General features: G+C 48.7%; 2 protein-coding genes across 2 annotated transcripts in view; one reads left to right on the forward strand and one right to left on the reverse strand.

Moving 5' to 3' along the window:
* The window catches only part of MARF1 (meiosis regulator and mRNA stability factor 1), a 539974-nt gene that overhangs the window by 224034 nt on the left and 299060 nt on the right, over positions 1-16880 (forward strand). The gene's annotated exons all lie outside the window — the stretch shown is intronic.
* The window catches only part of LOC132588265 (pyridoxal-dependent decarboxylase domain-containing protein 1-like), an 81346-nt gene that overhangs the window by 7261 nt on the left and 57205 nt on the right, over positions 1-16880 (reverse strand). The window contains exons 16-20 of the mRNA XM_060260625.1: positions 15510-15615; positions 12483-12654; positions 7677-7786; positions 5193-5314; positions 2266-2358 (exon numbers count right to left, since the gene is read on the reverse strand). Coding sequence (XP_060116608.1) covers positions 2266-2358; positions 5193-5314; positions 7677-7786; positions 12483-12654; positions 15510-15615 — 603 coding nt within the window. The remainder of the gene's footprint in view (positions 1-2265; positions 2359-5192; positions 5315-7676; positions 7787-12482; positions 12655-15509; positions 15616-16880) is intronic.

Below are 16880 nucleotides of genomic sequence, written 5' to 3' on the forward strand. Positions count from 1 at the left end.
CCCTCTCAGCCCCACCCACCTCACAGGGTGGCTGTTGTGGGGGAGGAAGGGAAAGGAGATTGTAGGCCGCTCTGAGACTCTGTCCTTGAAAGGGCAGCTGCTGTGAGAGCCCTCTCCAGCCCCACCCACCTCACAGGGTGTCTGTTGTGGGGGAGAAAGGGAAAGGAGATTGTAGGCCGTTCTGAGACTCTGCCCTTGAAAGGGCAGCAGCTGTGAGAGCCCTCTTGGTCCCACCCACCTCACAGGGTGTCTGTTGTGGGGGAGAAAGGGAAAGGAGATTGTAGGCCGCTCTGAGACTCTGTCCTTGAAAGGGCAGCTGCTGTGAGAGCCCTCTCAGCTCCACCCACCTCACAGGGTGTCTGTTGTGGGGGAGGAAGGTAAAGGAGATTGTGAGCCGCTCTGAGACTCTGTCCTTGAAAGGGCAGCTGCTGTGAGAGCCCTCTCCAGCCCCATCCATCTCACAGGGTGTCTGTTGTGGGGGAGGAAGGTAAAGGAGATTGTGAGCCGCTCTGAGACTCTGTCCTTGAAAGGGCAGCTGCTGTGAGAGCCCTCTCCAGCCCCACCCACCTCACAGGGTGGCTGTTGTGGGGGAGGGAGGGAAAGGAGATTGTGAGCCACTCTGAGTCTCTGATTCAGAGAGAAGGGCGGGGTATAAATCTGCGGTTCTTCTTCTTCTTTCCTATTTAAAATTTTAAAATTTCAACAGGGTTTGTGGTTGGAGTGGGGGCGTTTACCAAGTTACTGCTGTTTTAAAAAGTTTTGGCTGCCCTAAACTTAAAAAAAAAATTAAGTCCCCACCAAAAAGTCTGACACAGCAAGCCTGCTTTCTTGTCATTCCCGATCCAAATGCTTCAGGGGAAGATGGCCACCTTTCTGGGCAACAGAACAAGCAGACGTTGTTTCCAGCAGTCCATGTGCTGGCCAGTGCTGGATTAAACCCTGTGGAGGCCCCTAGGCAGTCGAAATCTCAGGGGCCCCCTCACAAATGATCTCAGAGTCGGAGCACCTGCCCCGCCACCCATGGCCATCACCGCAGCCTGCAGGCACCTTCCCAAAAGCCCCTTTGACAAAGCTGCAGGGGAGAGACAACAAACCTGATACGCCAGCAGCAGCTGCACCAGGCATGTCAGGCAAAGAGCAGTTCAGGCTGGGAGGGCTGCAGCAGGGGCAAAACTGAGGGGGAAAGCCAGCCCGGGGTCACTAAAGGCATGGGGGCCAATAGCCAGTGCCTACTTGGCCTAACTGTTAATCCAGCCCTGGCTCTGGCGGCTGTATCAAGTTCCACCTGGAACTTCTCACCCAGCAGAACGTCTAGCTACATGCTGGTGACCATGCGTGACTGGCATATTTAGGGGGTCGGTCAGCTCATCTGCTGAGAGATTGAGCTCTTCTGGTGCAGGCCAAGAGGAGAGGAGGGAGAAAGCTCTGCTGCTCCCCCTCTGCCTCCCCTTCTCCCCATACCTCTTATCTGCCACCTTCCATGCGGCATCTTTTAACCTTCAGAAGCAGCTTTTTAAAGGGGCTTGCGGGCAGGGTCCCCACTGGAAAGGGAGAGGTGGCAGATCTATCTGGAGGATCCAAGCCACTGCTGAATCAACTAAACTACTGGCTTCAAGATATTTAGAAGGCATGTTTAATGTGATTTTGTTGTTGTTGTTCAGTCGCACAGTTGAGTCCAACTCTTTGCAACCCCATGGACAAAGTCCCTCCTGTCTTCCACCATCCTCCAAAGTCTGCTCAAATTCGTATTTTTTACATCAGTAACGCTGTCCAGCCATCTCATCTTTTGCCATCCCCTTCTTCTTTTGCCTCTGTCTTTCCTAGCATCAGGATCTTCTTTCTCATTTGGTAGCCAAAGGATCTGAGCTTCAGCTTCAGCATCTGACCTTCCAGGGAACAGTCTGGGTTGATTTCCCTTAGGACTGACTGATTGGATCTTCTTGCAGAACCAAGGGACTCTCAAGAGTCTTCTCCAGCACCACATCTCAAAAGCGCTTGGCCTTCCTTATGGTCGAACTCTCACAGCCATACATTACTACTGGGAATACCATTGCTTTGACTATACGGACTTTTGTTGGCAGGGTGATGTCTCCACTTTTTATTATACTGCCCAGGTTCGCCATAGCTGTATATCATTGCAATTTACAGTTAACAGGCCAAAGTTAAAGTGTTTCTTTTGATTGACATGATTTTGGTTTTTTGCATTTGTAATTTAAAAATTAGTTTTGCAGAGGCTGCTTACACCTCTTGTTCCAAGGCACTCACCTCTTCCAGGAGTCTTTCCTCATTGGCTTTTTCCAGCTGAACCTGAGCTTCCTGGATGCCTCTGCGCACAATTTCTGTCATGTTTTCCAGCCGCTGGTTGGAAAGAGGATGGCATGGGGTGTTAGTGCTTTGCCAGGTTTTTTAAAATCCTGGCTTTAGAAGAGCCAGCTCAGGTCTGTCTTGATTTAAAATCATGCAAATAGCACTACATCACTGATTTCGGGAAAAGAAGAAGAAAAAGAAGAATTGCAGATTTATACCCCGCCCAACTCTCTGAATCAGTCTCAGAGTGGCTTACAATCTCCTACCTTCTCCCCACACAACAGACACCTTGTGAAGTGGGTGGGGCTGAGAGGGCTCTCCCAGCAGCTGCCCTTTCAAGGACAACCTCTGCCAGAGCTATGGCTGACCCAAGGCCATTCCAGCAGCTGCGAGTGGAGGAGTGGGGAATCAAACCCGGTTCTCCCAGATAAGAGTCCACACACTTAACCACTGCACGAAACTGGCAATAAACATCTGAAACTAGAGGGCCAGTTTGGTGTAGTGGTTAAGGGGGGCAGATTTAAAAAAAGGGCGGGGCAGATTCAAATCTGGAGGAGATTGGATTAACACCCTGCCCTTCACTACCTGAAGGAGTCTTAGAGCGGCTTACAAATCTCCTTTCCCTTCCCCTCTCCACAGCAGATAGCCTGTGAGCAATGTTCCTCCTAAGCTGCAGAATCTTGTGAGCAAAACGTCTGCTTTGTGAGCTACTGGCATTAAAGTTGTGCGCTACTGCGTAGATTACTGTGCCCTGGGACCATTATTCCTGAGCTAAGACAAAAATGTGTGAGCTGGAGGCTAAATATCTGTGAGCTAGTTCACGCTAACTCAGCTTAGAGGGAACGCTGCCTGTGAGGTAGGTGGAGCTGAAAGAGCTCTGACACAAACTGCTCTTAAGAGGAACAGCTCTGTGAGAACCTGTGACTGACTGAAGGTCACATCAGCTGGTCCATGTGAAGGAGTGGGGAATCAAACCTAGTTCTCCCAGGTAAGAGTCCACACGCTTAACCACTACACCAAATTGGCTCTCAATTGAACCAGGTTCAATTCCCCACTTTGCAGCCTGAATGAAAACATCACCGAAAACACACCAAACTACTGTGATAGGTGAAATGGGCAACTGAGTTGACAAGAGCGGAGGAAAGGAGTAATTTTAAACATCAGGAAAGCTCAGCGACAGGGCCAAGGTTGTACACGCTAAGACAAGGGTGGGGCTGGGAGTGGGACTCCAGGACACAGCATCTTCTTTCCATGCAGGAAGTCCAAAGCATCTCCAGTTGAAAGGATCAGGTAGGAGGTGAGACCTTAACCCAAAACTGCTGCCAGTCTGTCCTCAGCTGAATAGTCCAGGCAAGGTTGATCTCATCAGACCTCAGAAGGTGAGCAGAGCCGACCCTGGCAAGTACTTTGGAAGGGAGACCTCCCAAAGGAATACCAGGGCCAGGACGCAGAGGCAGGCATACCAAGACACCTCTCTGAAAAATGTCCAGGGTCCAAGTAGGGGTCGTTGGAGGTCACCATGACTTCCAGGCATGCAAACATTCTTTTCTCCCTTTCTCAATACAAGAACTCGTGGGCATTCGATGAAATTGCTGAGCAGTCGGGTTAAAACAGATAAAAGAAAGTCCTTCACCCAAAGGGTGATTAACATGTGGAATTCACTACCACAGGAGGTGGTGGCAGCTACAAGCATAGCCAGCTTTAAAAATATGGAGCAGAGGTTCATCAGTGGCTATTAGCCACAGTGTGTATATGTGTGTGTGTGTCTATATATGTGTGTATATGTATATGTGTGTGTATATATTGGCCACTGTGTGACACAGAGTGTTGGACTGGATGGGCCATTGCCCTGATCCAACGTGGCTTCTCTTATGTTCTTATGCGCACACACACACACACAAACTTTTAAAAAGACTGCTGCCAATCTGAGTAGATAATATTAATATTGGGAAGGATGGTGGCTCAGTGGTAGAGCATCTGCTTGGTAAGCAGAAGGTCCCAGGTTCAATCCCCGGCATCTCCAGCTAAAAAGTGTCCAGGCAAAGAGGCATGAAAAACCTCAGCTTGAGACCATGGAGAGCCGCTGCCAGTCTGAGTAGACAGGACTGACTTTGATGGACTGAGGGTCTGATTCAGTAGAAGGCAGCTTCAGATGTTCATATGACCACGATGAACAAGTGGTCTGATCCAGCGTAAGATGGCTTGATCAGTGTTCAAACCATAGCCTAACAAACACATTCCTTGTTAAAAGGTGAACTGGTTCCAGAGTCTGCTTCAAGTGGGAAGAAACAGTCAAAAGAGCTTTTGAGACACATAAAATAGCTCTGGGAATTTCCATCAGCACTAACAACAAAAGCTAACAGTGACAATGAGCCAGTTTGGTGTAGTGGTTAAGTGCGTGGTCTCTTATCTGAGAGAACTGGGTTTGATTCCCCACTCCTCCACTTGCAGCTGCTGGAATGGCCTTGGGTCAGCCATAGCTCTAGCAGAGGTTGTCCTTGAAAGAGCAGCTGCTGTGAAAGCTCTCTCAGCCCCACTTACCTCACAGGGTGCCTGTTGTGGGGGGAGAAGATATAGGAGATTGTAAGCCACTCTGAGTCTCTGATTCAGAGAGAAGGGCGGGGTATAAATCTGCAATTCTTTTTTTTCTTTTAAAATAATTTATGCAGAGACTGATGACACATTGGGAACCAAAGAAAGCTTCTATAAGCAATGCTAACCATGCCCTCCTCATATGTGGTTTTTGCCATGACAGACAAAGGCAGCCAGACTCCTGGTATAACAACTGTACTGCCCATCAGAGGTAGACAGGCATGTTAAGCACAGGACAAGATTATGAGACAAAAGGCTTGCTTTGCTGCCACAGTGTCGCTTCAGATACGTACTCTTGAATTCTCTTCAATTTCTCGACCTGTTGCTGCAATAATTTCAACCAGTTCAGACACGTCTAGGTCTTCTATCACCATCCCAATGTAGATACAGTTTTTCTCTCCTCCAAATTCTGGACCTGGTTCGAAAGGGAAGCGGGAGACAAAAAAAGAGGCTGGAATGAGATTTTATGTATATCTGGAAATTTCTAAAAACATTTGTTTTAAAACAGACATAACAACTTTAGGTTTGAAAACAATTTATTATAATGTAATATATTGTAATGACATATTATCATTTGTCATTAAATGTTAATACCCATATATAAAATTTTCTCCACCCCACCCCCCCTTTTGGTGACCTGCAGCAGTGCCAACCCCCTTAACAAATGTCTCCATGTTACTATTTAATTTAGTTTGTTATAAGGTAACAATCTCTATCTGTTAAAGAATCTTTCTTAAAAAAAACCCCCAAAGGTTATAGCTGTAAGCCATCTTCATGGTAGTTCTTCTTAATCATTAGCAAGGAAACAAAAAAGTTATAATCCCATAATCCTATTTTTTTAAACTTGAAGCCCTGCATTGGCCCCAGGATTCCAAAGCCCTGTTTAAGGCATGCTCTGGGGCAGAACACCCTGGCTGAGCTGAAAGCCCTCTTCATCCATGCCCTCTGAGGTGTCTGGAGACCAGTGGCTTGCCACAGTCTCCACCTGGCATGTGCCACCCACCTGGCTTTTGCAACACCAGGAAGGGCTTCCTTCCCTGCTATTGATTCCACCACTGCTACTATCTGGGCCTGAATTGTCCACTGACAGGACCAGGGACCTGGTTTCCTCTCCGCTGTTCTTCCAGACAGCCAGTTTGGTGCAGTGGTGCACGACCTCTTACCTGGGAGAACCGGGTTTGATTCTCCCAGATTCTCCCACTTTTCCACTTGCAGCTGCTGGAATGGCCTTGGGTTAGCCATAGCTCTTGCAGAGCTGTCCTTGAAAGGGCAGCTTCTGGGAGAACTCTCTCAGCCCCACCTGCCTCACAGGATGTCTGGAGGGAGGAAGATAAAAGGTGATTGTAGGTCACTCTGAGCGAAGGGCCAGGTATAAATCCAATATCTTCTTCTTCTACCACCCAGTGTCTAGTTGCCATGGAGATAGCTTACTGCCTCGTGCGGCACCGAGGGAGTAGCTGCTTGCTGACTGACTACCTCTCCCTTTTTGCCTTGTGCTCATTAAAACAGAGTGCCTGGCACGATGTGATTCCAGTGGGATACAGAGAACAGCTGTGAATGTGTAAAAGTCCCCTCAAGTCACAGCCAATGTATGGTCAGCCAGCAAAGGGCCCAATCCGATGAGACTGGTCTATACCACGCTGCCCTCCACTGAGAAGTACCAGCATTAGAAGATATAAAGCATTTATTAAAGAAGATATCTACATGCATCTTCTCAGCAGAGCAAGGGCACCAAAAGACAAGTGTGAAATGCAATTCCTCTGTCCCTCTCTCTGTAGACGTGAACAGGCTTTTTGGTTTCAAGGTTCCAGCTGACATTCCTTTGAAGCCTCCGTGCAGGTGTGCAGTCCTGCATATGGCAACGGCGGCCTTCAACACACCTCAGGGGAGAATTCTATCTCCTGGGAAGAACAAGCACAAAAGAGATCTTTCCTCCTCTCTTCCAGGAGTCCCATCATCTCTCTGCTCCCCCTGACTAGGCCAGGTCAGGTCAGGTCAGGTCAAAGAAGCTTTTCTTGCAGTCTCCAGGAAAAGACTTCTAGAGGGGTTTCAACCTCCAAACCTTTTTCCTGCTCGATGTCACTTGTCTAGCTGGCAGTTGAATTTGAATTGACCATCTCAGGGTGTGTCTAGCCAGGCCTGCCTTTTGCAGTGGTGAGAAATGCTGGCAAGCGATTGGCTCTGCCCCTCCCCATCCCCCGCCTGTCCTCTGCCAAGAGAGAGGAAAACTGAAACTCAAGGTGAAGGTTTTGCTCAGTTCAAACCTCCAAAGAAAAATGCATTTCTCTACAGGCCCCTTCACCCTGCATTCAAACCAAGACTTGTCTTCAGCTTCTTGTAATCTCGAGGAAGGCTATAGATATAAAATGGAACATTCTTCAGTTTTGTAGACCAGGGTTGGCCAACGGTAGCTCTCCAGATGTTTTTTGCCTGCAACTCCCATCAGCCCCAGCCATTGCCATGCTGGCTGGGGATGATGGGAGTTGTAGGCAAAAAACATCTGGAGAGCTACTGTTGGCCAACCCTGTTGTAGACAATGGCATTGCTGGGTGGCCAGAGATTATTTTTTTTTAATCCACCTGCCCTGTTTTTATACATAGCATGCTTAATTAGAGAGATGCATATGACCCAGTCTGGACTACCTTGACCTTTTTACTGTTTTTTATGTTTAACACATCTAGTGTATTTAAGACATGGAACCAATGTAAATGTTTCCTGATCACTCTGATTCCGAATTCTGACCTCGGATTGCAATAAACATCACTTGACTAGATCACCTAAAGAAAAGGACAGATCCGATTCCAGTTCATTCAGCTTTTTCAGGAGACCGCCAGTGATCTTCTCCAGTTCCTTCTCCTCCTGCTGCTCTTTGTTCTGCCCTTCATACCTTTTGGAAATCACAAAGCAGAACCATGTAAGGGAAAGGGGAAACAGTTCTGACGGAGAAAAGGCAGACATGTTGATTCCTGTCTCAGCCAGACATTTCTGGTTGTTCAAACAAACTACAAGTCTTCTCCTTCAAAAGCATGAATGAAACTGGATATTTTAGACTTACTGTAAACTAGAACAACGACGACAACAAAAAGACCCAGATTTTCAGACTCAATTGTAAAACCAAGATAGAACTTGACATAGCAGCATTATGTTAACAATAACTACAGTTGACGGTAACAATGCAGGGGCAGCGGAGAACCAAATTATTTGTTTAAGAGCCAAAACTTTGCTTCATGACTGCAGGGAATGCTACCTGGTTCTCTTCAATCATGCGCAGAAGCAAGAAGAAGGATTGGTTCAAACCTGCCGCAAACAACGTGATTCTCAAAATTTCAGCACAGCAAAAATTCAAGACATGCCCACACCAGGGGGCCACGGAAGGCAGCTGTGCCACTGTGAGGAGAAGAGATTCACCTGCTCCACGAGGTTGCAGCTCTGCAAGCCAACAGCCTCATAAAGAGATGGCTCTATAGGCTTCTTATCACAAAGCCACATACCCCAATGCCTTGCCAGAAAGAGGCTTCTGGTGCTCATAGCCTTAAAATGAACTCTCAGCCCTAGGAAAATTGACTATCTGGTATTTCTAGCCCACCCCTTCTTCTGAGAAGTCTGATGGGATGGTAAAAGTTCTCTCCGTCCTCTAATTTTATCATTGTAACAGTCCTTAGTATTATTATTACTGTACAGCATTGGGATAGCCAGGAGATCCTAAGACTGTCTGGCAGCTAGAAGTGCCAGCTCTTTTTAGCATTATGCATCGCTGGGTGGCGAGCTAGACTTGTTTTTATGGCAAGAATGTTTCAGAGGAGGTTCACCTTTGCCCACCTCTGCAATCACACCCCTGGTATTCCTTGGAGGCAGCCCTTCCAAATACTAGCCAGGGCTGACCCTGCTCAGCTTCCAAGATCTGACAAGACCAGGCTAGCCTGGGCTCTGTCAGATAGTCCTAGCATAAGGTCACCCAGTGAATTTCTTGGCTGAACGAGAACACAAAACCAGGGGAGTCTTCGACAGCATTTTAACCATGACACCACCCTGGAATCTTCTAGTCTGCTGAAATCTTTACTTCCCTCCACTGCATACACCATACAGATATAAGGACAGAACTGCAACCCCCCACCCAGCACACACAGATTTTTGAAAGTTGAGCAATAGGGTGACCATAATGTCTGAAGGCCAGCCAGGGACACCTGGGGGGGGGGGGGGGAAGGTAGGGGTGTGCGCGCGCAAAGCGCGCGGGGTCGCCGGAAACAGGAAGTGACGTCACTTCCGGTGATGTCATGCCACCGCCGGAAGCAGGAAGTGACACCACTTCCTGTGACATCATTTCCCCGCGTCACCTGCCGGAAACGGGAAGTGACATCACTTCCTCTGACATCACTCCCCAAATGACATAATTTCCCCCAAATGCCACTGCCGGAACAGGAAGTGACTTCACAGCACTTCCTGTGACGTCCCAAAAATCCCCAAATATCACTGCCGGAAACAATTTTGTTCTCAAATCCTGTATATACTTCATCAGTATATGGGATAAGGCACTTTCTCAACTGTGCTGCATAATGCAGCCTATTTATTTTGTCCTGTTTGCTCTGTTGGCTCTATCTGCGCCACCTTCATCACTTTCGGGTGTGGATCCCCCAGTGGGTGGTCTCCTGACTCCCTCCGCCGCTGTTTCTGATAGCCCTGCGCCCCCTCTTTTATTTGATATGTGTCCCGTGCGGGTGCCACCCTCCCGCCGGGAGATGCCGCAAAATGAGCCCCCTTGAGGCTTATGGCGGCAGGGCTCGGGGGAAGCGAGCTAGACTGCTGTTCTTTGAGGGGTTATAGAGTGTTTCGAGCCCGTCCTGTGGCATCGGTCTCATCGTTGTGGGACCAGGGGGCCGGCGCAGCAGCCCGCCGAAGCAGCCTGTCACTAATAACACAGGTCGAGATGCAGAACAGGAACCCGGAAGTGACCGACAGGCTGCTTCAGCAGGCCGCTGCGCCGGCCCCCTGGGCCCCTACAACGATGGGACTGATGCCACAGGGACGGGCTCGAAACACTCTATAACCCCTCAAAAGAACAGCAGTCTAGCTCGCTTCCCCCGAGCCCTGCCGCCATAAGCCTCAAGGGGCTCATTTTGCGGCATCTCCCGACGGGAGGGTGCACCCGCACGGGACACATATCAATGAAAGAGGGGGCGCAGGGCTATCAGAAACAGCCGGCGGAGGGAGTCGGGAGACCACCCCACTGGGGGATCCGCACCCCGAAAGTGATGAGGTGGCGCAGATAGAGCCAACAGAGCAAACAGGACAAAATAAATAGGCTGCATTATGCAGCACAGTTGAGAAAGTGCCTTATCCCATATACTGATGAAGTAAATACAGGATCTGAGAACAAAATTGCACCAGAAGACACAAACACAAAGCTCCCTTACACTGAATCAGTGCTTGGGTCCACCAAAGTCAGTATTGTCCACTCCAGTCACAAACACAAAGCTCCCTTACACTGAATCAGTGCTTGGTCCACCAAAGTCAGTATTGTCACATAAGAACATAAGAGAAGCCATGTTGGATCAGGCCAATGGCCCATCCAGTCCAACACTCTGCGTCACATAAGAACATAAGAGAAGCCTGTTGGATCAGGCCAGTGGCCCCATCCAGTCCAACACTCTGCATCACATAAGAACATAAGAGAAGCCCTGTTGGATCAGGCCAGTGGCCCATCCAGTCCAACACTCTGCGTCACATAAGAACATAACAGAAGCCCTGTTGGATCAGGCCAGTGGCCCATCCAGTCCAACACTCTGCGTCACATAAGAACATAAGAGAAGCCCTGTTGGATCAGGCCAGTGGCCCATCCAGTCCAACACTCTGCGTCACATAAGAACATAAGAGAAGCCCTGTTGGATCAGGCCAGTGGCCCATCCAGTCCAACACTCTGCGTCACATAAGAACATAAGAGAAGCCCTGTTGGATCAGGCCAGTGGCCCCTCCAGTCCAACACTCTGTGTCACATAAAAATATAAGAGAAGCCCTGTTGCATCAGGCCAGTGGCCCCTCCAGTCCAACACTCTGTGTCACATAAGAACATAAGAGAAGCCCTGTTGGATCAGGCCAGTGGCCCCTCCAGTCCAACACTCTGTGTCACATAAGAACATAAGGAGGGAGGGAAGGGAAGGGAAGGGAAGGGAAGGGAAGGGAAGGGAAGGGAAGGGAAGGGAAGGGAAGGGAAGGGAAGGGAAGGGAAGGGAGGAAGGAAGGAAGGAAGGAAGGAAGGAAGGAAGGAAGGAAGGAAGGAAGGAAGGAAGGAAGGAAGGAAGGAAGGAAGGAAGAAAGAAGGAAGGAAGGAAGGAAGGAAGGAAGGAAGGAAGGAAGGAAGGAAGGAAGGAAGGAAGGAAGGAAGGAAGGAAGGAAGGAAGGAAGGAAGGAAGGGGGAAGGAAGGAAGGAAGGGGGGAGGGAGGGAGGGAAGGGAGGAAGAAAGGAAGGGAGGGAAGGAAGGAAGGAAGGGAGGAGGGAGGGAAGGAAGGAAGGGAGGGAGGGAGGGAGGAGGGAGGGAGGGAGGAGGGAGGGAAGAAAGGAAGGCCGCCCCCCCCCCCGCGCTTTCGGCCCCCTTACCTGATTCCAGGGCGGCGGAGAGTCCAGCGGCGGCGGCGAGTCCTGCGGGCCTGCGGTGGCGGCCTCGCGGCGAGGGAGGGAGGGAGCTGCCGGCGCTGGCCTCTGGAGGCCTCCAGGGACCAGCGCCGGCTGCTCCGCGGCTTTAATGGTCCCGGTATAGGCAGCCCGGGAGCCGGGATTGGGTGGCCAGAACCGGGAATGTCCCGGGAGACCGGGACGGTCTGGCCACCCTATTGAGCAAATAATTTCAGCGGCAGCCGTCTGTTAGATGCAAAGTCAAATCATGCTGATCTCTGCATCCGGGAATCAAAGGGCTGCTCTTGCACCCCCACCCCATACTGCTTAGATCAAAGCGATCCCCCATGCGGGAGGATATGAGCACCCCCTTCCTGTGTTGCCTGCCTCTTGTCTGTTCCTTGACTCTGGGGGTTAAAATCCAAAACATCCTGGGAACAAATGCTTCCCCTCATATCCCCAAAAAGCTGGTCCTCTGCCTCCTTAGTGTAGGAGGTGTGTTAGTACAGCCCAGAAAGCAACGCCTTTGTGACTGCAGCTACAAACAGCTGCAAACTGGAGAGCCAGTTTGGTGTAGTGGTGAAGTGTGTGGACTCTTATCTGGGAGAACCGGGTTTGATTCCCCACTCCTCCACTTGCACCTGCTGGAATGGCCTTGGGTCAGCCATAGCTCTGGTAGAGGTTGTCCTTGAAAGGGCAGCTGCTGTGAGAGCCCTCTCCAGCCCCACCCACCTCACAGGGCGTCTGTTGTGGGGGAGGAAGGTAAAGGAGATTGTGAGCCGCTCTGAGACTCTTTGGAGTGGAGGGCGGGATATAAATCCAATATCTTCATCTTCCGCTGCAGGAAGCCGCATGGCTTGAAACCTGTCAACATTTTGTAATTGACCCTTCCCCGTAGCCACCAATTCCGCTGTGGTGCCCACATTCTGTAGCACCTAGAATGGCACACTGAAAAGTCCCGGCTGAAGGCACTCACCTGACCACTCCAAGCCCAGGCCAGCCAATATCTTCCACATAGGACAGCCCGACCGTTCTTTTCACTTCTTGCTCAAACTCGTCTCGCAGTTGGAGGGTGCAAGTCAACACGGGAACCTTCATTTTCAAGCAGTCCACCAGCTGGTCGACATCTTGCACTTCAGTTCCTAAAACTGAAGAGTTGGATGCTTTAGTGGGGGGACATGGCACACGTATACTGGTAGGAAAAAAACCCAACCCTGCATTTTTCTATGCCTCTTAGTATTGTCCGAAGCGCAGCCGTCTTATAATCCCCTATGCCAGGGGTGGCCAATGGTAGCTCTCCAGATGTTTTTTGCCTACAACTCCCATCAGCCCCAGCTATTGGCCAAGCCGGCTGGGGCTGATGGGAGTTGTAGGCAAAAAACATCTGGAGAGCTACTGTTGGCCCCCCCCACCCTATGCTTCTATGCCTTTCTAAGAAGCAGGCCTGTCTCTTTCAGAAACAAATCTTTCACACTGGCTGCAGACAGCTAGGGAGGGCCAGTGTATCAGTCCTGAAGTTCAGTTGTTTGTTAGAGAGCGTGCCAAAGATGCACTGGATGAGAACATACAGTTTCTGAAGCCCAGAGGAGGCCTGAAAGAGGGCCCCACTCTGCCTTATCACATCACGAGCACTTACAACATGTACAGAACGTGTCATTGTGCACGCTTGTTCTGATGCACTATGGTGCCATCAGCTGATTTTTAAAAACAAGGCCTAAGCAGAGACCCTAAAAACAATGAAATGGGGCAAGGTCTCCAAAGGGATGACCCTGCTACAGAAGTCCATCATCCATGGCAACCAAGAGAGCTCTCAGACAATTATGCTGCCTCCACGCGTCTCTCTTGCTTTGTTCGCTAGCCTGATGTGCCTAATTGCTTGTTATCTGTCTGATGCTGAATATAAACTCTGCTTTGGACAAGAGCTTGTTATCGTGAATCTCTGGACAGGGGGAGGGAGAGTGAAGATCACTCTCAACAGTGCTATTCCTTTTTCTCTTGGGGGGAAGGGCTCGAACTGCCCTTCCACAACAGGCTGCAGCCATGAAATAAGCTCCTTGAATGAGTCTTTCCAGACATGAACCCAACAGCTCAAATATGGTGCAGTGTTAACCTTTGAAACTACTCTCTGCAGGCAACCTTGTGAGGTAGGACAGGGCCAGAAAACACCAGAACCGTTTCCATTCCTAACAATATATATCAGTCAGACTCTCTTTTTTTTCATAGGGAACATAAGAAGAGCCTTGCTGGATTACACTAGTGGTCTAACATTCTGCTTTCACACATGGCATACAGAGAGCATACAAAGAGGGAGATGGAGGCAACACAGAGGCCTCATTTAGTGTATCCCATTTAGCTATTCCATATGGAACAGCCCGACTGTTCTAGATCTGTCTAGGGAAACATCCTATTTCCCCACAATGGCCAGCTGAATACCCCAGAAGGATCTCAACAGGAGCACAGAGGAGGACACACTCTCTTGCCCCGCTCTTTACCCCCATCCCCAGCAGCTGGAATTCAACAGTTTACCGTTTCTGAAAGAGTAAGTTTAAGTTTAATTTGATTTATACCCTGCCCTCCCCACCAAGGCGGGCTCAGGGCGGCTTACAAAAGATCATAGAACAATGATCACAATCATAAAATCAATAAAATCATTAAACAATATAAATTAAAAACAGTATACGGTTGGTGCTAGATTAGATGTTAGTCATTCTCAAGACGACAGCTGTTTCAGGATTCTTCCAGGATTCTCCTACAGTCAACTGAAGGCTTGCCGGAAGAGAACGGTCTTACAGGCCTTGCGGAACTGAGCGATGTCCTGCAAGGCCCTAACCTCTCCCGGCAGTTGATTCCACCAGGAGGGGGCTGCCACTGAAAAGGCCCAATCCCTGGTGGTCGACAGTCTCGCCTGCTTCAGCCCGGGGATCACTAGGAGATGTTGGGATCCAGATCTCAGCACTCTCTGGGGAACGTGTGGGGAAGGGCAGTCCCTCAGGTAAACGGGTCCTCGGCCATATAGGGCTTTGTTCCATTCAAACATCATACTAAACACTGACTGATGGACTCATTCTTCTCCATGCATGTCTTTTAACATATGTATCTCCTATTTTAACAAATTTATTGCTTCGCTGTTGTTCTCCCTTAATTAAATCCAAACTGTTGACCTATAAACTTAACTTGTTAATCCTGTTTTGTCTCCATATATCTTAAAAACATCTTCATCATGTTACGTGCTAATTTGCTGTTCAACTTCTGTCTGTAAGGCTGTACTGTTACCTTCCATTCCAATGTATCCAAGGAAGTGTGCGTGCACATTAAGCTCACACCTTGAATAAAACTTTCTTGGTCTTAAAGGTGCCACTGGGCTCAGACTTTAATCTTTTCTAAATCTCTTTCTATCCTAATCATTTGGTCACTATCTAGATAAGTGATTGGTTCTTAACCCAACAGAGAAAATCAACCCAAGTGTAAATGAGCCAATCAACAGGGCGTATATGCGTTACATCTGATAAAGCAAAATAAGGCCTATCTTATTTGGCAATTAATTAAAGCAATTCATCTAACTTTTCTGCAATTGTTTCAAATAACTATCAAGATTAAAGTAACTTTAAGCAGAGTTCGCTGACAGCTGAAGAGGCAACATGTAAAGTCAGCAAGGAAAAAAACGGGTGAGGTAATCAAATAGTGCTACACCATGACAAAGTGAAAACCTATCCAGATATTTCGCATGGAAATCTTCCCGTTTTCTAGTTTTAGATCTAAATCTGAGCATCTGATTTTTCATGTTTTGGGAACTGCAACCAAGTTATTCTATGAATCTGAATAGCTGAGTTTTGCATATGTAAATCTACTCAAAACCTACCACTAAGATCAGTTTAAGGTCAGTAACAATTAGGGCAAACAGTCACACAGAAAAAAAAGGGCAACTTAATTTTTAAGAAAACATCACTGACCACTTAAGGGAGAAATGACTAGGTCAGCAACCATTCAGATGCTGTCCACTTACCTGCAGAAGTCATTAAGGGACTGAAGCGTACGCAAGTGCCTTCATCTTCGAGCTCTACCACGTCAACTCCACTGGCCGGCACCAACTGAGCCAACTGCTCCCCTAGCTGAAGACAAAATGCCAAGCAAAGAGGTTTTAATATATTTCTGTTTACATCCTGCTTTTCTTTCTTATTAGACCCCAAAGCAGAATTATCACCCTAGAGCCCTCCTCATCCTCACAACTGCTTTGTTAGGTGGAGAGAGTGCGATGGACTCAAAAGTCACCCAATGAGCTTCCACGGCAGAGGCGGGATCCGAACCTGACTGTACAACGTCCTAGTCCAACACTCTAACTACTACCCCACGCGGGATCTCAACGTTAAAGTCCCACTCACAGGTCACTTACTCTTTCATTCCCAAGTCTACAGATTGTCACAACACTGACCACCACCCCCCGCCCCCGAAGAGCATTACACTCTGCAGAGAAGAACCTACTGGTGATCCCCCAGCTTGAAAGACATCTGGCTGTCCTCAACCAGAGACAGGGCCTTTTCAGTCTGGCCCCAACCTGGTGGAACTCTCTGCTGAATGACAACCATGCCCTGTGAGACCTAATGCAGTTCTCCAGGGCTTGCAAGGCAGAGATGTTCTGCCAGGCTTTGGGCTGAGGACAGCAAAGGATCCCCACGTCGTCTGGCACCGTTTCCTGCCTCCCCACCACGAGGCAATGGCACAATCTGAAGTCTTCAGTGCCATCTGGAAATGCTTTAATTGCATATTATTTCATTGTTTTAAATTGTTTCACTAATTTATGAATGTGTTTTATCATTGTTCCCTGCCCTGAGCCTTGTGTGCACAGCGCAGGGTGGTCTAAATTTTTTATTTATAAATGGATAAAATAAGTAAATAAATTTACAGCACAGAATTAGCCTTCTCTATAGGCAATTCCAGAACTAGTGGGATTTTGATAGGCACAGATCATAAGAACATACGAAAAGCCATGTTGGATCAGGCTAATGGCCCATCCAGTCCAACACTGTGTCACACAGTGGCTGGAAAAAAACAGGTGCCATCAGGAGGTCCATCAGTGGGGCCAGGACACTAGAAGCCCTCCCACTGCCCCCCCAAGCACCCAGAATACAGAGCATCACTGCCTCAGACAGAGAGTTCCACCGATAAGCTGTGGCTAATAGCCACTGATGGATCTCTGCTCCAGATATTTATCCAATCCGCTCTTGAAGCTATCTATGCTTGTAGCCGCTGCCACCTCCTGTGGCAGTGAATTCCATCTGGTGCTGTGACGGGTAACTGAAATTTAGAATCTACTTTAGCAAAACAGCAATCTTGCAGGGCTCTTGCATGGACTTGCTCTGTGGTCACCTTAATTCAT

This window comes from Heteronotia binoei, chromosome 20 (assembly GCF_032191835.1).
Source record: "Heteronotia binoei isolate CCM8104 ecotype False Entrance Well chromosome 20, APGP_CSIRO_Hbin_v1, whole genome shotgun sequence".
Taxonomy (NCBI): domain Eukaryota; kingdom Metazoa; phylum Chordata; class Lepidosauria; order Squamata; family Gekkonidae; genus Heteronotia; species Heteronotia binoei.